Raw genomic sequence first — 26,766 nt, 5'->3', positions numbered from 1 at the left:
ACCCATTTTAGAAAATATGGTAATTGTGCAGACATGTAAACTAGAAAAAAATAAACTGAGGGAAGCATATGAGGTGCATGGATATAAATCATAGTTAGAGAAGTAGAGAGAATGAAAGAATGAAAGACACTAATTTGGGGTTCAGAGGTTACAATTCAGGTGAAACGGTTCCATTCTCACTCTCATGGATTCTTAGTTGTCTTTTTCTTTAACATTTTGAGTGTAAATACTTTTCAGGATGGTATGCTTCTGCAAACCTGTATCTGTGGTTTCCACTCCTCATAGTAAAGCAGAAGGAGACCTGCAAAATGGTAGGTAATTTATGTCTCAAATAGCCCATTAACATGCTTCTCCCAGACTAGGTGGTTGACCCCTGCTTCATGCCTCCACTAGATTAGAATGAGTTAACCTAAATAAAAAAGGGGTGCAGACCAGTTCTCATTCACCCCATAATGGCAAGAGGCAATGTTTAGCATCAAAGTAGTGGGAACACATTGACCTTCAAATTAATGGCTGTATGCCACTGTGGCACTCAAAGCAGGAATATAAGAGGTAACATCTGTTCAGTTTAATTTTTTCATACAGTTAGCAACTGCTGGGAAATAAAAATTGGCATATTCTTTGGGGGGTGAGGATGAAGTGTCTTTAGTCTCTATTGCTCTCAATCCCTTGAATTTTCTGTCACACATTACATAAATAAAACCACAACATCTTTCTACTTCTCTAAATTTAAATTCAGTATTGTCACAGCTTTGGGATTAGGCAATAAAGTATAATGTTAATGGTGATGTGGTGGGTTTGCTGCATGTTTCATCTTTATTCTAGGCTTAGAGGCTGATTATGATTGTGGGTGGACTTCAGTCCATCTGTCATCGTATCAGGGATTGGGACCGCCCGACATGCTTTCGGCTGTCCCACAGTAAGCATTACAATGCGACAACCACCACGGTGGTTGCAATGCCTATATTTTACATTGGGGTGGGTGCTGCTGGCTGCAGCAGCCGCCACAATGTAAAAACAGGACATGTTACATATCCCTGCCTAAGTGGCAGGCACCATGGGGTGCTAGCCACATGGTACCGAGATATGTAGGGAGGCACAATAGGTGCTCCACAACACCTACAAGCAAGGACCAGGTGGAAGGAGGGCCCGCTACAGGCACTCAATGCCTCTTTCCACCAGACTTTTCATGTTGGGTAGCCTACCATGAAACAGCTGGCAGAAAGGGACATCCTAATCCCTATGGCAGGGTCTGGTGGGCACCGCCAGCATTGTTGGGACTATGAGCCCCTCCGTCACACCAGCGGTCTCAAAGAGTCAGTCAGATGCATGGTAGTCGGTCTGTATGACCACCACACGTCTGCCCGCAATCATAATATGTCGGGCGGTAAAGCTGGTTGCGATGGCGGAGGGACCGCTATCAACCTCCTGTCGGTGGCAGTCTCCCCTCCATTGTAATTCGCCCTTGCTGTTAAAGTGCTGTATGATGAACGGCTTTAACTGTTCTACATAGTTGTGATTTAAATTTTATTTATTTTCAAGCATGCTGTGGTTTTACAACATATGAAAGTTTTGTGGTAGGGTATGTTTAAGGACTGGGTTTTATGTGTGGGTGTTTGGGGGAAAGCCTTTCACAAGGGCATGATGAGATAATGTCAGTTGCAACTTTAAACACAAGTTCATTTTTGTTTAGATTGCAGGTTATCTAGTAAACATTTGCCGGAACTAGTTAGCAAGTAATGTCATCTGCAATTAAATATTTTTAGTAATAATATATTAGGTGGGCATTCTACGTGTTAGTCACCAGGGCCTTCTCACGCAAAGCCTATCACAAAGGATTAAAATGCTGCAAATGCCAGAGGATGGTTAGCTGAATTTCATGGCTGTGACTCACTCTCCTACAGAGAAACCTGGTGAGTGCCCAGTGCCAGTTACAAGATGTGCAACTCCTCTTCTGCCTCCAAAGTGCCACCAAGATAGCGACTGCCAAGGATCACAAAAGTGCTGCACTCCAGTCTGCACCCAGGAATGCACAAACATCACAACAGGTAACAAGCATATACAATATGTAGGATCCAGATGTCAAAGTGCACACCACATGAGAGCCCTGCAGTTCAAGGATGCTAAATTTTAAGACTAGTCTATAAGGGTTACCATCTTGTTATTTGCTCTCCCCTTTACAAATCATGGGTATCCAATCCCGTATTTCAGTGGTCATCAGAAGATAGCTAAGAGTAACTTAGAGAGAGAGATCTGTTGGTTGTTTCTGGCATTTCTATCTCTAGGATGGAAATCATAGACAAATCATCTCTATTGCTTCTGTCTGCACTTTTTGTGCCACTTTCTGCACCCCATTTCCCTTTTTCTGCACTGCTCCTGCTTCTTTCTGCACCTTTTTTTGCAAAGTTCTGTATCCCTCCTGCCTCTTTCTGCAGTTATCTTGCCTCTTTCTGCACCTCTCTTGTCTATTTCTGCACCTCACCTGCCTTTTTCTGCACTTCTCTTGATTCTTTCAACACCACTGTTGCTTCTTTAGTCCATTCTCGTGCCTGTTTCTGCACCTCTGTTGATTCTTTTTGCACTGCTCTTGCTTCTTTGTGCATCTTTCTTATAAATATCTGCAACCTTCTTCTCCATTTGGTATATCTCTTGCCTCTTTCTTTGTCTGTATTTTCTCTTTCTGCACCCTCTTACCTCTTTCTGTACCTCTCTTGCCTCTGTCTGCATACCTGTTCTATCTTTCTGCACCACGTTTGCCTATGTCTGCTAATCTCTTGCCTCTTTCATCAGTTCTCTTGCCCCCGTGCATCTCTGTTGCTTGTTTCTGCACCCTCTACCCTCCTTCTAAACCTCTCTTGCCTCTGTCTGAATACATGTTTCTTCTTTCTGCACCACTTTTGCAATTTCTGCTAATCTCTTGCCTCTTTCTGTAGTTCTCTTGCCTCCTTCTGTACCTCTGTTGCTTTTTTCTGTACTTCTCTTGCCTCTTCTGCACCCCTCTAGCCTCTTTCTTCACCCCTGCTGTTTCTTTCTGCACTTCCCTTGCTTCTATATGTTCTTCTTTTGCTTCTTTGTGCACCCATTGTGCCTCTTTCTGTACCCCTCTTCCGTATTTCTGTACCCCTCTTGCTTCTTTCTGCACCTCTGTTGCTTCTTTCCGAACTTCCCTTGCTTCTTTCTGTAACTCTCTTGCTTCTTTCTGCATCCCTCTTGCCTTTTAATGCACCCCTCTTGCTGCTTTGCGCACCCCTCTTGCTACTTTCTGCACTTCTCTTGCTTCAGTCTGTACCTCTCTTCTTTCTAAACCTTCTTCCCTTTTATCTACACCTCTCCTGCCTGTTTCTATACCTCTCTTGCCTTTGTCTGCTCCCCTGATGCTTCTTTCTGCACTTCTCTTGCTTCTTTCTGCACCTCTCCTGCCTCTTTCTGTACCTCTTTTTCCTTTTTCTACAATTATTTTGCCTCTTTTTGCACCTCTGTTGCTTTTTTCTCCACTTTTTGTGCCTCTTTCTGCACCCCATTTGCCTTTTTCTGCATATCTGTAGGTTCTTTCTGCAAAGCTCCTGCTTATATCTACACCTTTCTTGCAAGGTTCTGTATCCCTCTTGCCTATGTCTAAAGTTATCTTGCTTCTTTCTGAACCTCTTGTCTCTTTCTGCACCCTCTTTCCTCTATTTGCACCCCTCTTGACTCTGTCTGCACACCTGTTTAATCTTTCTGCACCACTTTTGCCCGTTTCCGCTAAGCTCTTGCGTCTTTATGTAGTTTTCTTGCCTGCTTATGCACCTATGTTGTGTTTTTCTGCACTTCTTTTGCCTCTGTCTGTATCCCTCACGCCTCTTTCTGTACCTCTGTTGCTTCTTTTTGCACCTTTCTTGCTTCTAACTGTACCTTACTTGCTTTGTTGTGCACCCATTGTACCTCTTTCTGTCTTTCTGTATCTCTCTTGCCTCTTTCTGCACCTCTCTTGCCTCTATCTGTACTTCTCTTTCCACTCTCTTTACTACTGTTGGTTCGTTTTGCACTGCTCTTGCTTCTTTGTGCAACTTTCTTACAAAATTCTGTAACCTACTTCCCTATTCTGCACCTCTCTTGCCTCTTTTTGTATCTCCATTTCCTATTTCTGCACCCTCTTCCCTCTTTCTGTACCTTTCTTGCCTCTTTATGCACCTCTCTTGCCTCTTCTGCAATTCTCTTGCCTCTTTCTCCACCTCTGTTTGTTCTTTTCACACTTCTCATGCTTCTTTGTGTACCGTTCTTACTACATTCTACAACCTTCTTCCCTATACTGCACCCTCTTGCCTCTTTCTGCACCTTTCTTGCCTCTTTCTATGTCTCTTCTATTGCCTCTTTCTGTACGTCTCTTGCTTCTGTCTGCACTTTTCTTGCTATTTTCTGCACCTGTCTTGCTTCTTCCTGTACTTCTCTTGCCTCTTTCTACCCTTCTCTTGCCTGTTTCTGCACCTCATTAATTCCTTCGGCACCCCTATTGCCTCTTTCTGAATCCTTCTTGCCTCTTTGTGCACCTCCCTTGCCTTTTTCTGCAACACTCTTTCCTCTATCTGTACTTCACTTCATTCTTTCAACACCTCTGTTGCTTCCTTCTGCACCTCTCTTGCCTCTTTCTGCACTTTATTTGCCTCTTTCTCAACCTATGTTGGTTATTTTTGCGCTGCGTTTGCTTTTTTGTGCACCTTTATTATAGAATTCTGCAACCTTCTTCCCTATTCTGCACTTCTATTGCCTCTTTCTGTATTGCTAATGCCTCTTTCTGCACTTCTTTTGTACCTTTCTGTACTTCTCTTGCCTCTTTCTGCACCTCTGTTGCTTCTTTATGTACTTCTGTAGCTTCTTTCTGAACCTCTATTGCTTCTTTTTGCACTCCTATAGCATCTTCCTACACTCATCTTCACTCTATCCGCACCTCTCTTTCATCTTTCTGCTCCCCTCTTGCCTCTTTCTACACTCCTCTTGCCTCTTTCTATACGTCTTTATCCTTTCTGTACTGCCGTTGCTTCTTTCTGCACCTCTCTTGCCTCTTTCTGTACCGCTAATGCCTCTTTCTGCACTTCTTTTGCACCTTTCTTCACATTTCTTGCCTCTTTCTGCACGTCTATTGATTCGTTCTGTACTTCTCTAGCTTTTTTCTGTACCTCTTCCCTCTTTCTGCTGTTCTCTTTACTCTTTCTGCACTTCTCTTGCCTCTTTCTGTCACTCACTTGCCTCTTTCCGCAATTCTGTTGCTTCTTTCTGCACTTCTCTTACCTCTTTCTGCACCGCTCTTGCCTATTTCTGTACCTAACTTTATTCTTTTAGCACCCCTCTAACCTCTTTCTGTAACCCTCTTCCCTTTTTCTGTACCTCTCTTGCATTGGCGCTAGGCAGTACATTACACCTGCTCAAGAAAGCTATAGCAGTGCACCATATAATATTAAATATGAAGCATTCCTACTCTTTCATCAGTGCAGTGAATCAAGGTGGCTTGCTGGCCCCTTGGTGCCCATTATTTGGAGTTTCCTTTGTAAGTGGACATTACATCTGAATGGTTATATAACTTTCTCTTTTTTAGATTTGTATAGCTCTGAGAACATTTCCAGATATACTGAATGTTATTCTTAAGTAACAGTATTTGATTTGATGTTCGATGATCTCACGGATCATTTAAAACTGATTTTGTATCACTACTACTTCAGAGTGTTAAAATCATATTGAACGACTTTTAATTGTTCTGTAACATTATTGATGTATTGTGTAAGTTTGGTACATAGTGAATCCATGTTGTACTCCTTTTGTGTAAGTGGTGTTGAACAAATGTAATTTGTTCAGTCAGAACATGATTTTAGTTTCATTTATTTTCAGGCATGCTGTGGGTTTGCTGCATGCTGCATCTGTGCTGTAGAGCTGGGGGCTCATTTACAACAAAATGATGCAACGCAGCAACAGAAGTTAGTTTGCTGCACCATAAAGGAAGAGCATCGCTGTGTCCTACTTACGTCAATATAATGCATCCATGTCCTTTCATTTGTGCTGGCACCATTTAGGCAGCTTTGCACCAATACAGGCACCCTAGAGCCATGGCACAAGCGGGCCTGCATTGAAAGCCAGTTGTTTTTTTGTAGAAAGGGACACCTTCTTTCACAAAAACAAATGTTTCGCCTGCCCTGGGGAGGCACATGGTTTTGACGCATTCCCAGATTTACATTATGTTGCTAATCTATGGAATATGTCAAATACCATGGGCATTGAATGGGAACACCCACCGTAACTCCCTTGGCACATTGCCCTAATGCAATGGGAAGCAAAGCAGTGACTTGCCCTGCCTTACCTCACACCATATCTATGAAGCCATGAAAAGCCATGGAGGGTCACTTTCTGTGGCATCGTAGATATGGGCCTGCACTGTTCACCTCCAGAGCATCACAAAAGCGATGCTCTGGCAGTGGAAATGTGCCACAAGGGACTCTAAATAAGATCCCGGGTGTCTAATTGCTGTGTTTTGCAACACCTTTAATGGTCTTATGTATTCATGAATTTAGTTTTCATTTATTTTCAAGCATTTTATGGTGTCACTGCGTGTTAAAGCTTTGTGGTAGGCCTCCCATGAACATTGGGTTTTATGTGTAGGTAGTTTGGGGAAGTCCTTGCAAAAGGGCACTGCAAGATGAAATGATGTCAGTTGCAACGTACAAAAAAATATTTTTGTTTAGATTACAGGTTATCTAGTACACTATTGCAAGAACTAATTAGTAACAAATGTCATCTACAATTAAATATATTTAGTACTGATATAATAGGCAGACCTGGTACTTGTTTGTCACCCGGGCCATCTCATACAAGGCCAATCATGTAGGCTTAAAAAGCTGAAAAAGCCAGAGGATGGTTTGGTGAATTTCATGACTGATTTTGGCCTCCCTTGTGTCACTTGTGATTCTATGATAACGTAAAATATGAGATACACTGCGCCATATTTACAAAGTGACGCATCGAGGCAGATGTGTCACTTCGTAAACTCATGTGCTACAATATACCTGTAACAAGTATAATGTATGCAGTGTGGGTGTTCCATCGCAGACAAGGCAGAGATTTCACTGCAACACTTCTAGGATGCCACTGCGTGAAATCCTTCCGCCTCTCTCACAGCAGGCATAAGGATAACACATGCCCTTTCACATGGGGCTTGCCCGCTTATGAAAAGACACATTGCTGGAGTTGCACCCCAGCAATACACCACGTTTCCACCTACGAACACATCAGGAATACTGGCGTATCTCCAAATGCTTGTGACATGGAGCGCTGTACAGTAATTCCAGCCTGTCGCAAGGAGGGTGCCCTGAAAAATGTTGCATCACTGTTTTCACGTAGCTATGCAACACTTTTCATAAATGATGCCTTATATCTTTGGAGAAGTAAGCAAACAAATGGTGGATTTTTTTCATATATTATTGCTATGGTTGTGGTGTAAATGTGGCCAATATGTTAACCCTTTTGTTGTGTTTGGGGTGAGCGAGTCAGGGGTTCTCATTAAGCCTCTACTGTGCCACTGTATGAAAAGGTCCCTGAATGTTGTAACTTTCTCTGTTACAGTGAAAACTGGTGAATGTCCAAAAGACACAGTTGTGTGCAAAAAGGCTGAATTGGATCAGTGCAAGATCGACATTGACTGCACGGGAAATCAGAAGTGCTGCCATTTCCAATGTGGACTTAAGTGCAAGGATCCTGCTACAGGTATTATTCACAGCCACTCACAGGAAGTCATTTGAAGATCTAAATGTTTCTTTTAAAGGGGCTTGTGACTAAGTGCCCTACTCATCTTCCCCCATTACCCTGAATGCTGACAACATAGCCAAAAGCAATGGCCAACAAAAATAAATAATGCTCTTACTCCTTACCCCCCCTGTCATATCCTGGTTCATGTATTGCTGTCTTAAAGAGAACCTGTGGATTTGAAAATGTATGTGTCAAACCTATTTTACTAATCAGATCACACTTTTCTCTCACTGAAGAGCTTAAAACAAAAATCTCCAAGTTCATGAGCTGTTAAAGCAGGGTGCCGACAGAAAAATGGTCTGGCAGTATGGGGGACAGCCTGTTTAATTGGGCAGGTCTTTGAGTTGAAGACACTATTGTAGTGTTTATAATCATCAAGAACTATGCAAACATTGGAAGACAGCAGACATCTGGTGAGGTTTCCCAGCATTTCTCAGAGTACCCAGCTAGGGGGAACCTTGAAAAAGAGCATGAGGCACATGTAAGAGGTATGAATTGGGTACTGCTCAACTGGGGTAAAGAAGCTTCCTGAACACAGAGGTACTCCATATCTGTGGCAGCACATATCAACTGTGGCAACATCACTTCAGAGGTGTGGAGGGTCTGCGGTACAGATACTAGAGAATAAACCCATTTTAGAAAATATGGTAATTGTGCAGACATGTAAACTAGAAAAAAATAAACTGAGGGAAGCATATGAGGTGCATGGATATAAATCGTAGTTAGAGAAGTAGAGAGAATGAAAGACACTAATTTGGGGTTCAGAGGTTACAATCCAGGTGAAACGGTTCCATTCTCACTCTCATGGATTCTTAGTTGTCTTTTTCTTTAACATTTTGAGTGTAAATACTTTTCAGGATAGTATGCTTCTGCAAACCTGTATCTGTGGTTTCCACTCCTCATAGTAAAGCAGAAGGAGACCTGCAAAATGGTAGGTAATCTATGTCTCAAATAGCCCATTAACATGTTTCTCCCAGACTAGGTGGTTGACCCCTGCTTCATGCCTCCACTAGATTAGAATGAGTTAACCTAATTAAAATTACGGCAAGTGTATCTCAAATAAAAAAGGGGTGCAGACCAGTTCTCATTCACCCCATAATGGCAAGAGGCAATGTTTAGCATCAAAGTGGTGGGAACACAGTGACCTTCAAATTAATGGCTGCATGCCACAGTGGCACTCAAAGCAGGAATATAAGAGGTGACATCTGTTCAGTTTAATTTTTTCATACAGTTAGCAACTGCTGGGAAATAAAAATTGGCATATTCTTTGGGGGGTGAGGATGAAGTGTCTTTAGTCACTATTGCTCTCAATCCCTTGAATTTTCTGTCACACATTACATAAATAAAACCTCAACATCTTTCTACTTCTCTGAATTTAAATTCAGTATTGTCACAGCTTTGGGATTAGGCAATAAAGTGTAATGTTAATGGTGATGTGGTGGGTTTGCTGCATGTTTCATCTTTGTTCTAGGCTTAGAGGTTGAATATGATTATGGGTGGACTTCAGTCCATCTGTCATCGTATCAGGGATTGGGACCGCCCGACATGCTGTTGGCTGTCCCACAGTAGGCATTACAATGTGACAACTACCACGGTGGGTGCAATGCCTATATTTTACATTGCGGTGGGTGCTGCTGGCTGCAGCAGCCACCACAATGTAAAAACAGGACATGTTACATATCCCTGCCTAAGTGGCAGGCACCATGGGGTGCTAGCCACATGGTACCGAGATATGTAGGGAGGCACAATAGGTGCCCCACAACACCTACAAGCAAGGACCAGGGGGAAGGAGGGCCCGCTACAGGCACTCAATGCCTCTTTCCACCAGACTTTTCATGTTGGGTAGCCTACCATGAAACAGCTGGCAGAAAGGGACATCCTAATCCCTATGGCAGGGTCTGGTAGGCACCGCCAGCATTGTTTGGACTATGAGGCCCTCCGTCACACCAGCGGTCTCAAGGAGTCAGTCAGATGCATGGTAGTCGGTCTGTATGACCTCCACACGTCTGCCCGCAATCATAATATGTCGGGCGGTAAAGCTGGTTGCGATGGTGGAGGGACCTCTATCAACCTCCTGTCGGTGGCAGTCTCCCCGCCATTGTAATCCGCCCTTGCTGTTAAAGTGCTGTATGATGAACGGCTTTAACTGTTCTACATAGTTGTGATTTAAATTTTATTTATTTTCAAGCATGCTGTGGTTTTACAACATATGAAAGTTTTGTGGTAGGGTATGTTTAAGGACTGGGTTTCATGTGTGGGTGTTTGGGGAAAGCCTTTCACAAGGGCATGATGAGATAATGTCAGTTGCAACTTTAAACACAAGTTCATTTTTGTTTAGATTGCAGGTTATCTAGTAAACATTTGCCGGAACTAGTTAGCAAGTAATGTCATCTGCAATTGAATATTTTTAGTAATAATATATTAGGTGGGCATTCTACGTGTTAGTCACCAGGGCCTTCTCACGCAAAGCCTATCACAAAGGATTAAAATGCTGCAAATGCCAGAGGATGGTTAGCTGAATTTCATGGCTGTGACTTACTCTCTTACAGAAAAACCTGGTGAGTGCCCAGTGCCAGTTACAAGATGTGCAACTCCTCTTCCGCCTCCAACGTGCAACCAAGATAGCGACTGCCAAGGATCACAAAAGTGCTGCACTCCAGTCTGCACACAGGAATGCACAAACATTACAACAGGTAACAAGCATATACAATATGTAGGATCCAGATGTCAAAGTGCACACCACATGAGAGCCCTGCAGTTCAAGGATGCTAAATTTTAAGACTAGTCTATAAGGGTTACCATCTTGTTATTTGCTCTCCCCTTTACAAATCATGGGTATCCAATCCCGTATTTCAGTGGTCATCAGAAGATAGCTAAGAGTAACTTAGAGAGAGGGATCTGTTGGTTGTTTCTGGCATTTCTATCTCTAGGATGGAAATCATAGACAAATCATCCCTATTGCTTCTGTCTGCACTTCTTGTGCCACTTTCTGCACCCTATTTGCCTTTTTCTGCACTGCTCCTGCTTCTTTCTGCACCTTTTTTTGCAAAGTTCTGTATCCCTTCTGCCTCTTTCTGCAGTTGTCTTGCCTCTTTCTGCACCTCTCTTGTCTATTTCTGTACCTCACCTGCCTTTTTCTGCACTTCTCTTGATTCTTTCTACACCACTGTTGCTTTTTTAGTCCATTCTCGTGCCTGTTTCTGCACCTCTGTTGATTCTTTTTGCACTGCTCTTGCTTCTTTGTGCATCTTTCTTATAAATATCTGCAACCTTCTTCTCCATTTGGTATCTCTCTTGCCTCTTTCTTTGTCTGTATTTTCTCTTTCTGCACCCTCTTACCTCTTTCTGTACCTCTCTTGCCTCTGTCTGCATACCTGTTCTATCTTTCTGCACCACGTTTGCCTATGTCTGCTAATCTCTTGCCTCTTTCTTCACCCCTGCTGTTTCTTTCTGCACTTCCCTTGCTTCTATATGTTCTTCTTTTGCTTCTTTGTGCACCCATCGTGCTACTTTCTGTACCCCTCTTCCGTATTTCTGTACCCCTCTTGCTTCTTTCTGCACCTCTGTTGCTTCTTTCTGTAACTCTCTTGCTTCTTTCTGCATCCCTCTTGCCTTTTAATGCACCCCTCTTGCTGCTTTTCGCACCCCTCTTGCTACTTTCTGCACTGCTCTTGCTTCAGTCTGTACCTCTCTTCTTTCTAAACCTTCTTCCCTTTTATCTACACCTCTCCTGCCTGTTTCTACACCTCTCTTGCCTTTGTCTGCTCCCCTGATGCTTCTTTATGCACTTCTCTTGCTTCTTTGTGCACCTCTCCTGCCTCTTTCTGTACCTCTTTTGCCTTTTTCTACAGTTATTTTGCCTCTTTTTGCACCTCTGTTGCTTTTGCATCTTTATGCAGTTTTCTTGCCTGCTTATGCACCTATGTTGTGTTTTTCTGCACTTCTTTAGCCTCTGTCTGTATCCCTCAAGCCTCTTTCTGTACCCCTGTTGCTTCTTTCTGCACCTTTCTTGCTTCTATCTGTACCTTACTTGCTTTGTTGTGCACCCATTGTACCTCTTTCTGTCTTTCTGTATCTCTCTTGCCTCTTTCTGCACCTGTCTTGCCTCTTTCTGTACTTCTCTTTCCTCTTTCTTTACTACTGTTTGTTCGTTTTGCACTGCTCTTGCTTCTTTGTGCAACTTTCTTACAAAATTCTGTAACCTACTTCCCTATTCTGCACCTCTCTTGCCTCTTTTTGTATCTCCTTCTCCTATTTCTGCACCCTCTTCCCTCTTTCTGTACCTTTCTTGCCTCTTTATGCACCTCTCTTGCCTCTTCCGCAATTCTCTTGCCTCTTTCTCCACCTCTGTTTGTTCTTTTGACACTTCTCATGCTTCTTTGTGTACCGTTCTTACTACATTCTACAATCTTCTTCCCTATACTGCACCCTATTGCCTCTTTGTGTAGCTCTATTTCCTATTTCTGCACCCTCTTCCCTCTTTCTGCACCATTCTTGCCTCTTTCTATGTCTCTTCTATTGCCTCTTTCTGTACGTCTCTTGCTTCTTTCTGCGCTTTTCTTGCTATTTGCTGCACCTGTCTTGCTTCTTCCAGTACTTCTCTTGCCTCTTTCTACCCTTCTCTTGCCTGTTTCTGCACCTCATTAATTCCTTCGGCACCCCTATTGCCTCTTTCTGAATCCTTCTTGCCTCTTTGTGCACCTCCCTTGCCTTTTTCTGCAACACTCTTTCCTCTATCTGTACTTCACTTCATTCTTTCAACACCTCTGTTGCTTCCTTCTGTACCTCTCTTGCCTCTTTCTGCACTTTATTTGCCTCTTTCTCAACCTATGTTGGTTATTTTTGCGCTGCGTTTGCTTCTTTGTGCACCTTTATTATAGAATTCTGCAACCTTCTTCCCTATTCTGCACCTCTATTGCTTCTTTCTGTATTGCTAATGCCTCTTTCTGCACTTCTTTTGTACCTTTCTGTACTTCTCTTGCCTCTTTCTGCACCTCTGTTGCTTCTTTATGTACTTCTGTAGCTTCTTTCTGAACCTCTATTGCTTCTTTTTGCACTCCTATAGCATCTTTCTACACTCATCTTCACTCTACCCGCACCTCTCTTTCATCTTTCTGCTCCCCTCTTGCCTCTTTCTACACTCCTCTTGCCTCTTTCAATACGTCTTTATCCTTTCTGTACTGCTGTTGCTTCTTTCTGCACCTCTCTTGCCTCTTTCTGTACCTCTAATGCCTCTTTCTGCACTTCTTTTGCACCTTTCTTCACTTCTCTTGCCTCTTTCTGCACGTCTATTGATTCTTTCTGTACTTCTCTAGCTTTTTTCTGTACCTCTTCCCTCTTTCTGCTGTTCTCTTTACTCTTTCTGCACCTCTCTTGCCTCTTTCTGTCACTCACTTGCCTCTTTCCGCAACTCTGTTGCTTCTTTCTGCACTTCTCTTACCTCTTTCTGCAGTTCTCTTGCCTCTTTCTGCACCTCTCTTGCCTATTTCTGTACCTAACTTTATTCTTTTAGCACCCCTCTAACCTCTTTCTGTAACCCTCTTCCCTTTTTCTGTACCTATCTTGCATTGGTGCTAGGCAGTACATTACACCTGCTCAAGAAAGCTACAGCAGTGCACCATTTAATATTAAATATGAAGCATTCCTACTCTTTCATCAGTGCAGTGAATCAAGGTGGCTTGCTGCATTTCCCTGTGTGAAAGTTTGATAAGTGTGCCCCTTGGTGCCCATTATTTGGAGTTTCCTTTGTAAGTGGACATTACATCTGAATGGTTATATAACTTTCTCTTTTTTAGATTTGTATAGCTCTGAGAACATTTCCAGATATACGGAATGTTATTCTTATGTAACAGTATTTGATTTGATGTTCGATGATCTCACGGATCATTTAAAACTGATTTTGTATCACTACTACTTCAGAGTGTTAAAATCATATTGAACGACTTTTAAATGTTCTGTAACATTATTGATGTATTTTGTAAGTTTGGTACATAGTGAATCCATGTTGTACTCCTTTTGTGTAAGTGGTGTTGAACAAATGTAATTTGTTCAGTAAGAATATGATTTTTGTTTCATTTATTTTCAGGCATGCTGTGTGTTTGCTGCATGTTGCATCTGTGCTGTAGACCTGAGTGCTCATTTACAACAAAATGATGCAACGCAGCAACAGAAGCTAGTTTGCTGCGCCATAAAGGAAGAGCATCACTGTGTCCTACTTACGTCAATATAATGCATCCATGTCCTTTCATTTGTGCTAGCACCATTTAGGCAGCTTTGCACCAATACAGACACCCTAGAGCCATGGCACCAGCGGGCCTGCATTGAAAGCCAGTTGTTTTTTTGTAGAAAGGGACACCTTCTTTCACAAAAACAAATGTTGCGCCTGTCCCTGGGAGGCACATGGTTATTACGCATTCCCAGATTTACATTATGTTGCTAATCTTTGGAATATGTCAAATACCATGGGCATTGAATGGGAACACCCACCAACCCACCAACCAAAAGTGTTGTTTTCATGTCACATGACTTTACGTGCGTGCAACGTGTGCGCACACATGCGTGCACGTTGCGCTAACATCGCATATAAACGATTTTCATAAATGCTTTTAAAAACGTGAAAAGGAGGAAGGGAAGAGACTCCCAAACCCCTAGGCTTTCTCTTGGGGTCCTTGAAGGACCCTGAAGGGCAAAAAACCCATTTAAAAAAAAATTGCGAGGTGCGCGTACGTTGCTTGCACCCTCGAGGCAGAACTGAGTCAAAAACAATAGTGGAGAACGTGAAAAGGGGGCAGGGTAGAGACTCCTGACCCCCTAGGCCTTCTCAGGGGGTCTCTGAAGGACCCCGAAGGGCAAAAAAAACTTTTCTTTTTTTTTTTAACTCACAAGGTGCAGGCACATCGCGCGCACGATAAAAAAAAAATTAATTGACAAATTTGACTTTTTATATTTTGATTGAAGATGTAGACTATAATGTTTAACTTTATCCAAATCATAAACACTAGCTGTGCTGTTGTATATTACAGGATACAGTCAATGTATTGCAATATACAAAGGCAGTTTGTTGGAAAATAAATATATAAAAAATGTAAAAATTGATACAGAAATTAGCATTTAAAAAACCTTAGAAATTCGCTGAAAAAACTGTACATTTTAGGGGTGTTATAGTTAGCTGATACAAAACCATTGAAATTCCTCCGATACAGTTAGTTGTACTAACTATATCTCGCAAGTCCGCAATCCACTGCTGATGATGTCACATATTACATCATTCATGACATGGTCAGTGACATCACTGATGACAATTTGTATTACTTAAGTATACATCAATGACAAGTCATTAACTGATAGGCTAATGACTGCTTTTACAAAAGTTAAAGGTAGACATTATGTTCCTAGCTCCAGTTTGCCTGTGTGCTGTGTTATATCTTTCAAGCCCAATAAGTATTACACTTGGCATTTTTCAGATACCTATAACCACTTTAGTAAAGTGGTAATAGGTAGGCAAAAATTCTTATATGTTTATAAATATATATTTTTGCAATTATGGAGTACCGTGGTAGTACCGCAGTACTAAACAGAATGTAAAAAAACAGAATTACAAACAATAAAATTGGAAATAAACTTTAGGACAGTATGTTTTATAAATATAGTATACTAAAGTGTATTTTCAATTTTTCCATATTTGATTATCCACAAATATGTGTACTGAGTAGTGTGGTAATTACTTAAAATTACTGGACTACTTTCAAAAAATGACATGACTATACACTTATAACAACTTATAGAAATTTGTAAACAAAAACAGTAACTTTACAAAATGTTTTGGGATACCATTAGTACTGCTCTACTTTATATTTTATTATACTTACAAATATTTTGCTCTACCCATTATAGTTGCAGGAAGTATACCAAACCAAAGTCTTACCTACATTGGAAGGCATGAGCAAAGTGTAATTAAAAATAACATAGGTAGTTTCAATTTTGTAAACCCAATGATTAGCCAATCAGCTCATGACTTACGGCGAAATACCCTGACATTCTGGTAAAATACTGCAACAAGAGGTATTACTAACTGTAAATACCTAAACAATTCTAAAATAGGTACAGTGCTTACCTGCACTACCCATGAGAATCATTGGCACACCAAAATATGTAACCCTGCCGCGTTTTAGCAAAAACCGAATGGTGTTTTTTGCGCTATGCAAACAACAAAAGTGTATAATGTGTGTAAAATACATTGGATTTAGGCACGTTTTGGGACTACTTCTTTTTTCTTTGCACCCCTTCACCAAACCATGCAAAAATGTTACTCCTCCGTCAATTAAACATGTGTAATAGGCCTGCAAAATTTACCAGACATTTGTGAAACAGGTGCTAAGTTATTAAGGGAAACAATTTACAAAAAACATTAATGTCAATAATTTATTCAAATTTATAAACTAAAAAGTGAACCTATTGCCACAAATGAAGTGGTAATTTGTTGTTAATAACAATGATATCTAATACTTGACTATATGTAAGACCATAACCCCAAATGCTACGAAACACTGACCTTACGTTAATGCAAAATTCTGATAAAAAGTACTTGGCTAAATTCTTACCTTTGGTAAACACAGTCATCAGCTATTCATATAACCCATTCTCCGCACCATGTACTGTTGTATACCGCGCATTTACCACTGTAAACCATAGCAAAATATATAACTACGTGGTGAACAACTTATACATTTAATATTACTTACATTGTTTACATATGCAACCGGAAAATTAACATTTGCATTTCCATATTAGAATATATATTACGGAGATATACCATTGACATATTTTCACACAATTTAATGGAACATTTCCTTTAATTTACACACTCTGCTGTATGCCACACCACTGGATACCAGTTGACTTTGCGCTGCTCCACTGTGCACTATTTAGTGTATGCCACTCCAGTCTAAAACACTCCAGTACATACCACTACATTGTAAGCTAATCCAGTATTTTTTACTCCACTCTACTCCATACAGCTCCATGGTGCACCACTCCAGTCCAAATATCTATACTCTATAGTATTACACGGTTCGCCATTGCCACTGTTTTCTGTGACACTTTCATATAAGTGAAGTAGTGTGGCTCACTGGTTAGAGGCGGCAGACCCGAGAGCAGAGGACGGCCCGGGACCAGGGTTCGATTCCCGGCGCGGCATGTTTCTGGACCAGGGTCAGCGGACTCGATAACTCTCTCGCCTCGGTGCCCACTCTGATCAGCGATCACACTCGGCAACTCTGGGCATTAGCTTGCCTCATCTTCACTAACGGCCCCACCAGACCGCTGGGGATGCCTGGTCTCACCCTGGAGATACCCATTAAGGGACCATCTCTCAGGGAAGCCAGGAAGGGTTTCGCAGCGGTCGAAGCGCCTTGGGACCCTACGGGTAAGTAGTGCGCTATATAAATGCCAATACATTTACATTTACATTTACATATAAGCCAGTTTCCTGGACAACCCTAAACTGTACTTCTCACATTCTCTTCATTCCCTGCTTACTGGGATGAACTATCTGTCATTACCTCTTCTTGCGGCACTGAGCTAACACTCTTGTCCCCTAAGATAACCTTCCTCTACCACATCCCACCTATGTACATTGTCTATGAGTCATTTCCTTGGACCTTGAAACCCCCACCACCCAATGTTGATGAAACCTACTTCACTGTAAGATATAATGGGTCTTCTGTTCAAGAGCAGATACCATGTAACAAATTCTCTACTGTTTTCAGTGAAACCAAAGCAAGGAATGTGTCCAATAGACACCATAAGGTGCTTCCGAGCTGAAGATGATCAGTGTAAGAATGATGGTGACTGCACAGGGGATCAGAAGTGCTGCTACTTCCAGTGTGGATTAAAGTGCAAGGCTCCAGAGAAAGGTACTTGTGCCAAGATGGAGGGATGACTGATGCTGATGTCAGTTCTTAACTTGTATTTCTGATTTCAAGATGAACCTCATTCAGAAAGACACAGCATCATTGTGAACAAATGAACGAGTGCTTCGTGCATCCATGTAAATATGTGTAGAATCATAAGCTCTCATGCTGATGGGATATTTATTTCGCCTTGAGTGAGGAACAGACTTCCGCTCTCTCTATATACACTGCACAGCAGCTGTATCTGTGTGTGTAACTTCTACTCCTAATTCTATATCTTGATCAATTGATTGATGACTGGCTAGGGAGATGACAGCTAGTTGATCATGTAATGTCAAACTGTTTTAGACGGTATGGATAGGAGGGTTTTTCATTTGATATTTGTTCCAAAATGTGTGCACTGTTGTTGACAAGTGCCACATAGTGTTGTCATGCGTCTGAGTGAATGGAGGTTCATGCAGGGCTGTGAACAAACCCTATAAGAAGACTTCTATTGTTCTCAAAAGTGCTTATCCTTTCTAACATCCATGGTCACATTGGTGACAATCATCCAGCTTCATTTATTACTCCCAGCTACTCATGGTGGGATATTCGTAGATCTAAATGTTTCCTTTAAAAGGAGCTTGTGACAGGGTGCCCCCTTCATCTTCCCCCAGATGTTGATGCCATAATCAAAAGCAATGGCCAACCAAAAAGGATGATTTTTGATAGTCCTTTCTCTAAAATGGTGACATATTAAATTGTAGAATGTGCTTTCTATTAGTTTTCCAATATCATGTTCCTACTCCTTACCTACCTACCCACCTGTAACGACCGGGTTCTCGAACCAGATGGGATCAGCTCCTTGGAGCACCTCCAACCCAGCCGGAACGTAACCACCTCCCTCCTCAGGACCCATGTATCCAGGCACCTGGGTACCTACCTGAGGATGGGGAACTCGCAATATACAAGCTCATATCATTAGAAACACCACTAAATCTATAGGGATTACTAGGAATACTCACTGTTACTAAGGACGTCCATGCCCTGCATCACACTCATACCTCATAGTCTCGCGACCACATGGGTCCAGACAATCTGCCCTGGGGCAGTTCTGATTATTTACCATTACACACTGATCACCATCAGTGCTCACTCGACACGCAATCCAGCGTGTCTACACACTAGGCTGCAGCCCTAGTGCTCTCTATATTTCATACATACACAAGCCAGAATCCTGTGGGTATACACACTGACCAAAATCAGTGCTCTCACTAACGCCACTTTCCCTAGAGGTGATCTCATTACACACCGTATCCCCCCGGTGCTCTCTCTCAAGCCACAATCATGTGGGTATACACACTGACCACAATCAGTGCTCTCACTAACGCCGCTACACAACGACGATCACTTTCCTATGAATACCTTCAGCTCTATCTCTCTCTCTATGTTGGGAAGTCTCTCTCACTATTCACTAAAGGTTTGCTACTACAATAATATTATGGGATGGCCGAATCACTTAGTGTATATCTATTTTCTTAGCTCAAGGGCTCCTCTCTCTCCCTAATTATTCAGTGGCTACTTACCGGATCAGGGGCAGCATCTGTTCTGGCTGTAACACCTGACTAGAAGGAAAGGTTACCTGTGCTTTAAGAACAAGAGACACACACTGTATGCAAGAGTTATTACCTGATTTAAACGCTCTCTATCATAAGAACAACACATGCACACTGGTTCACTAAGAACTGGGGTATCTTTATTACAATAACAATAAAATGGAAATAAACATATACACAGATCTGCGGGGTCTCTGTAACTAACAGGAACTGTAACACACCGCAGAAAGAAAAGGATTAGACATACAATAGCCTAGGGAATAAAGTCAAGATTAAGGTGTAAGTGTAAAGCAGACTAGTTTAGACTACCTCACCTATTAGAAGGAATATTTCTCTCTCTCTGGTAGGATCAGGGCTCTCTGTCTCTCCCTCCGTCACGACAGCTTCACGCCTCTGGCTCAACTGCTTCAGCTGACAGCCTCAACTCCTCCATCTGCTTTAATGCATTCTGATAAACTGGCAGCCCCAGCTGATAGTTCCAGCTTTGTTCATATGACTGCTCTCTCCAGCTTCAGCAATCATCTGCCTTCTTTCTCCATTCCAGAAAACCAATAGAACTGAACTATTCTTTTCAGCTCCAGCAAATATTCTACTCTTCACTCTTCAAGAACCAAACTGACCACTCCTCCTCTCCTGCAATTCGCTAATATGGAATCCTCTCCTCTAGTGGAAAGCTCCAGCCAGTAGCCTCCTCCTACCAGGTCCATGCACCGGGCTCCTTGCTCTAGACGCTCCCACAGTGATCAGCTGCTTGTTTCATCTAGAGACCTGAGCCCAGGGACACTTCTTGATTAGATTCAGCTCTGGCCAGTTCTCTCCGGTTCGCTTAGGACGAACAACAGCTCAAAACCAAAATATTACCTTTCCCCTTCAAGCATCTCAGCTCTGCAGGGACAGAAAACAAAATGGAGTCTCTCTAGTTCTGGGCCTTGTAGGCCTGAGAAGGATGAAATAACCCTTAGCTCTGTCAGAGTACCTACACAAACCATACCAATGTGTAATATAAAGTCAAGACCACAGGATCCACCCTCTACTATAGGCAGGATAATGAAAGGACACATAATTATGTCAAAGCCAATAGGCAATAGATGGATTAGAGTCAAGAATAAGGGATCTATCATCATATAACGCAGCTATCCTCTTCTAGGTCTGGAAAAAGGGCTTAAAAGGGCCAACACAAGGTAAGAATACAAATGATGGATGTGAGCAAGCTTAAAGTCTTCATCACTCCGAAAAAGAGCAAAAAAACCTGTCAAGACATTCCACCCTAGACTTTATCCTGTGAACATCTATAAACAATAACAAACTAATAAACACACATCAACATAATCTATCAACAAAACCAAAAACCAAAATAACTCTCTAAAATAAATGACAACTAAAGAAAATTCCACCTAAAACTTGATGTAGGGAATACAAACCTAACAACCAACTGAAATCAAATCAAAGCACCCTTGACCTGAATGCTGAAACGTAACTAAGATTGATCTAATAACAACAGAAACCAACCAAAGCACCCTCGAACTAAATGTGCCTCAACTTCTAGTGATAACTGATGAAATCTATTGATGTAGGGACATGTTTGTAGAATGAAAACAGCAAGGGGCCTAAATGGGGCCTACCTACTTCGGTCAACTTAAGAACTAAATGTGCCTCAACTTCTAATGATAACTCATGAAATCTATTGATGTAGGGCCATGTGTGTGGAATAAAAACAACAAGGGGCCTAAATGAGGCCTACCTACTCCGGTCAACTTAAGAAAGAATTTGATGAAATCTGACAAATAAACATGACAAAGGGTCCTCAAGGTCTGGGCAACTATTACTAATAGATGTAGGACATAACCTGACTAAAAGACACACCTCCCAGAACTCCCAGATCTGAAATAGAAACATGGAAAAATGCAAGGCTCAAGAACGCAGGCCAAGAAATTACATTTCAGCATTTCATCATTAGGGATCATAGCACATGACTCGTGCAATACTGTAATTTAGGTTTCAAAAATATATATTTTTTTGTCAGAAATTCAGTTCATTTTTTAAAAGATATAACTTTTGGCTTTGTCAAAAAAGTTCAGGAAATCCAGATCATCGAAATTCTGTCAGGGCAGTCAACTGTGGAAAGACAGTCTGTTGATTCATCAGTGTAGGTCACCACCCTCCATCTTAATCTGTATCCTGTGCCAAGGAAGCACTTCCTCCGATCTGGTCATTAGTCACCAGCTTCCGCCGTTCATCTGCCCCATCCGGTCTGGTCTGGTTCTATATTCCAAAAACAACAAACTAACATAAAAATAAAAACAATAAAATAAAATAACAAAGGGAGTGGGAGGGGGGTGGGCCGACGCACACACCAAACACCACATCCCAACAACCTGACACGAAAAAACAAGTATCATTAATCTAGCAAAAATACATTTTTCATTTAAAAAGCACCCCAAGTGCTTTTTATTGTCGAAAGAAACCTCCTAATTTATAAAAGGAATTCCTCTAAATCCAAGCAATGATGTAAACATTCTAAATAAATCATAATCTTTAAATTTGTTTGGGCAAAATCCAATTTTGTCATACACAGCCAGAAGGGCTGGGGCCTAGCTACTCCTTACTCATCTGAGAAACAGCCCCTCCCTTAAGAAAGATGTTCGCGCTCAGAGTTTTGAATCTGCTCCAATCAAAATAAGCAGGAGCCGGGCTACAGTGCGATGTAATTTTGAATCACTGCCAAATGCTGATCTCATTGCAGGAGCAAAGCTACTGCCAACCATTCTGTCCAAGCATCTCTAATCTCTAGTCAGGGAAGCTCTCTAGGCCTACTGTATTTATCTAACTCCAAGGGCCAAGCGTCTGCCAATTATTCTGCATGTGCAAGGATCCCTTATCTGAAGTCAATGAAGCTGTCTGCGCCGACAGCAAGGAAGAGCGACTTGACCCCCCCTTACATAAACATTTCTCCACGGAAAGAAATTGTAATATAGCCAAGAATAACAAGCTGGCTCTCTCTGCTCTCAGAAGTTACCAGGCCTCCACCCTTTCAAAATTCAGAGCGCGAACAGATGCAGGGCTCATATCAGTCAAGGTCAAAGCAGATGCCTCAAAACTGAAAACATTACAGCCTTTCCCAGGGCAGAAGCACTGACCATTATTTTCTAACTAACTGAAGCAGATTTAAAGGTGGTAAAAAGCAAATTAAGAAAGACATTTTTAATAACTAAGTCACATGCTAGCATTTTAAAATAATTCTATTATAAAATACTGCTACTAGCTGCAAGGGAAAAATATTAGAAGAACATTGAATGCAAACACATTACATTTTTTCAAATTAAACAAGGGGCAACATGTAATTTTGCGTTGCATAACCAAGAATTCATAATTTAGTGTGCAAGCTTTTCTATTCTACCTATTAAAAGGGCCAGATTCATCATTTATTTTTCAAATAGCCATTTTTTCTAACTGAGTGGGTTAACTTTCACACGCTATTCCAAAGGGCAGCTTGCATTGGAAAAATAATAATGTATATTTTCTAGAACACATTTTTTTTAAAAGCACATGGTTGCATTTCACTAATTAAAAGCACATTCCATGATGGGTCTGTTTTATATTTTGTTCTTCACAACCGGTATCCAAAACACTGGTTCGTGTGCCATCCACAGCTGAAAACCCTTATCTCAATCCGACTGGTTGATTTATAACTTTCCGACCTCCGAGAGTCAGACACATTAAATCATGTGTTCCAAGGCAAACCCACACAAATTCGTGGATGCATTTCAAATAGAATGTTAAATGAACACTGCTCTTCTCTCCATGCAAGATGCTAACCTGCTGTCAGCAAGCTGACAAAGCACATAGGCAGACCCAGCCGCCAATGAAAGTCAAATCAAACCATCATTCATCTAAACACTCACTGACTATTAGTTTCAGCTCACATAACCATGCATGTTAAACAGCATGTTAGAATAAATACTGCCTTCTCAATCCAAGATATTAACCCTTTGGCAGCTCAAACACAATCATTCCCCAATGTCTGCAGTACATGGGAAATTCAAGAACTTATCACTCCACGTTTTCAAATAACATGTGCGCACATCTACAAAACATTTTCCCAAAGCATTTGAAAGAGATCCAGCTCTCTCCTGCCTAACGCAATGATAACATGCACTGTACAAGCCATATCCACATGGCGCTATTCACAAGCTATATTTACAAGAAACTCAACAAGTCCAAAAAATGACATGCTCTTCACAAGGCATATAAACAAGGTGCAATTCACAAGGAACACAGCAAGTCAAAATGAGAACATGCTCCTCACAAGCCATATTCACATGGCGCTATTTACAAGGAACTCCACAAGTCATATTACATTGAATACATTTTACATTGCACAGCAGAAGCAAATGCAGCAAGCAATTTAAAGGGCAATTTAAAAGCATTTTTCACACACATTTGTACAATTGGATCATCACAAAGATGGAATTGGCTCCCTCATGTAATGTCACCCTTCAAGCCTGACAGTTCAAACACCAAGATGAAAAGCATTTCTTCCACCCTGCATAAGTCAAATGCCATGATGTACTGCCATCTCCTTACACTGCAACTCTTCAAGCCCATAGGTCAGGCACTACACCTCACCATGCAAGTCACAGACTGTTCCCAGATGTCAAATTTAAAGAGTTTCAAGTTCAAATACATGACCAGGGCACCCTCCTCTGCGCAACATGTGCGAAGCTGTCGACTACGCCAGATGTAACTGGCGATTAGGGCACTCCCCCACAACTTATGGGAAACTATCCAAACACATGCTAAGGGCTCCCTCCTCTGCGCTTAATTCAAAACTGCCCGACTACGCCAGATGTAACTGGCGATTAGGGCACTCCCCCACAACTTATGGGAAACTATTCAAACACATGCCAAGGGCTCCCTCCTCTGCGCAACATGTGCGAAGCTGCCGACTACGCCAGATGTAACGACCGGGTTCTCGAACCAGATGGGATCAGCTCCATGGAGCACCTCCAACCCAGCCGGAACGTAACCACCTCCCTCCTCAGGACCCATCTATCCAGGCAACTGGGTACCTACCTGAGGATGGGGAACTCGCAGTATACAAGCTCATATAATTAGAAGCACCACTAAATCTATAGGGATTACTAGGAATACTCACTGATTACTAAGGACGTCCATGCCCTACACCACACTCATACCTCATAGTCTGGCGACCACATGGGTCCAGACTAATCTACCCTGGGGCAGTTCTGATTATTTACCATTACACACTGATCACCATCAGTGCTCACTCGACACGCAATCCGTCGTGTCTACACACTAGGCTGCAGCCCTAGTGCTCTCTATATTTCATACATACACAAGCCACAATCCTGTGGGTATACACACTGACCACAATCAGTGCTCTCACTAACGCCACTTTCCCTAGATGCGATCTCATTACACACCGTATCCCCCCGGTGCTCTCTCTCAAGCCACAATCATGTGGGTATACACACTGACCACAATCAGTGCTCTCGCTAACGCCGCTACACAACGACAATCACTTTCCTATGAATACCTTCAGCTCTATCTCTCTCTCTATGTTGGGAAGTCTCTCTCACTATTCACTAAAGGTTTGCTACTACAATAATATTATGGGATGGCCGAATCACTTAGTGTATATCTATTTTCTTAGCTCAAGGGCTCCTCTCTCTCCCTAATTATTCAGTGGCTACTTACCAGATCAGGGGCAGCATCTGTTCTGGCTGTAACACCTGACTAGAAGGAAAGGTTACCTGTGCTTTAAGAACAAGAGACACACACTGTATGCAATAGTTATCACCTGATTTAAACGCTCTCTATCATAAGAACAACACATGCACACTGGTTCACTAAGAACTGGGGTATCTTTATGACAATAACAATAAAATGGAAATAAACATATACACAGATCTGCGGGGTCTCTGTAACTAACAGGAACTGTAACACACCGCTGAAAGAAAAGGATTAGACATACAATAGCCTAGGGAATGAAGACAAGATTAAGGTGTAAGTGTAAAGCAGACTAGTTTAGACTACTTCACCTATTAGAAGGAATATTTCTCTCTCTCTGGTAGGATCAGGGCTCTCTGTCTCTCCCTCCGTCACCACAGCTTAACGGCTCTGGCTCAACTGCTTCAGCTGACAGCCTCAACTCCTCCATCTGCTTTAATGCATTCTGATAAACTGGCAGCCCCAGCTGATAGTTCCAGCTTTGTTCATATGACTGCTCTCTCCAGCTTCAGCAATCATCTGCCTTCTTTCTCCATTCCAGAAAACCAATTGAACTGAACTATACTTTTCAGCTCCAGCAAACAGTCTACTCTTCACTCTTCAAGAACCAAACTGACCACTCCTCCTCTCCTGCAATTCGCTAATATGGAATCCTCTCCTCTAGTGGAAAGCTCCAGCCAGTAGCCTCCTCCCACCAGGTCCATGCACCGGGCTCCTTGCTCTAGATGCTCCCACAGTGATCAGCTGCTTGTTTCGTCTAGAGACCTGAGCCCAGGGACACTTCTTGATTAGATTCAGCTCTGGCCGGTTCTCTCCGGTTCGCTTAGGACGAACAACAGCTCAAAACCAAAATATTACCTTTCCCCTTCAAGCATCTCAGCTCTGCAGGGACAGAAAGCAAAATTGAGTCTCTCTAGTTCTGGGCCTTGTAGGCCTGAGAAGGATGAAATAACCCTTAGCTCTGTCAGAGTACCTACACAAACCATACCAATGTGTAATATAAAGTCAAGACCAAAGGATCCACCCTCTACTATAGGCAGGATAATGAAAGGACACATAATTATGTCAAAGCCAATAGGCAATAGATGGATTAGAGTCAAGAATAAGGGATCTATCATCATATAACGCAGCTATCCTCTTCTAGGTCTGGAAAAAGGGCTTAAAAGGGCCAACACAAGGTAAGAATACAGATGATGGATGTGAGCAAGCTTAAAGTCTTCATCACTCCGAAATAGAGCCAAAAAACCAGTCAAGACATTCCACCCTAGACTTTATCTTGCGAACATCTATAAACAATAACAAACTAATAAACAAACATCAACATAATCTATCAACAAAACCAAAAACCAAAAAAACTCTCTAAAATAAATGACAACTGAAGGAAATTCCACCTAAAACTTGATGTAGGGAATACAAATCTAACAACCAACTGAAAACAAATCAAAGCACCCTTGACCTGAATGCTGAAACGTAACTAAGATTGATCTAATAACAACAGAAACCAACCAAAGCACCCTCGAACTAAATGTGCCACAACTTCTAGTGATAACTGATGAAATCTATTGATGTAGGGACATGTTTGTAGAATGAAAACAGCAAGGGGCCTAAATGGGGCCTACCTACTTCGGTCAACTTAAGAACTAAATGTGCCTCAACTTCTAATGATAACTCATGAAATCTATTGGTGTAGGGCCATGTGTGTGGAATAAAAACAACAAGGGGCCTAAATGAGGCCTACCTAC

General features: G+C 41.9%; 1 protein-coding gene across 1 annotated transcript in view; it reads left to right on the top strand.

Moving 5' to 3' along the window:
* Positions 1-26,766, top strand: part of LOC147709680 (uncharacterized) — a 237,182-nt gene that overhangs the window by 99,748 nt on the left and 110,668 nt on the right. Inside the window, exons 13-16 of the mRNA XM_086928192.1 lie at positions 1,905-2,048; positions 7,585-7,725; positions 10,317-10,460; positions 17,535-17,681. Coding sequence (XP_086784318.1) covers positions 1,905-2,048; positions 7,585-7,725; positions 10,317-10,460; positions 17,535-17,681 — 576 coding nt within the window. The remainder of the gene's footprint in view (positions 1-1,904; positions 2,049-7,584; positions 7,726-10,316; positions 10,461-17,534; positions 17,682-26,766) is intronic.

The sequence above is a fragment of the Lissotriton vulgaris genome, chromosome 6, assembly GCF_964263255.1.
Source record: "Lissotriton vulgaris chromosome 6, aLisVul1.2, whole genome shotgun sequence".
In the NCBI taxonomy this organism is placed as follows: Eukaryota; Metazoa; Chordata; class Amphibia; order Caudata; family Salamandridae; genus Lissotriton; species Lissotriton vulgaris.
The sequence above is the reverse complement of the archived record's forward strand: the minus strand, read 5'-3'. Positions and strand labels throughout refer to the sequence as shown.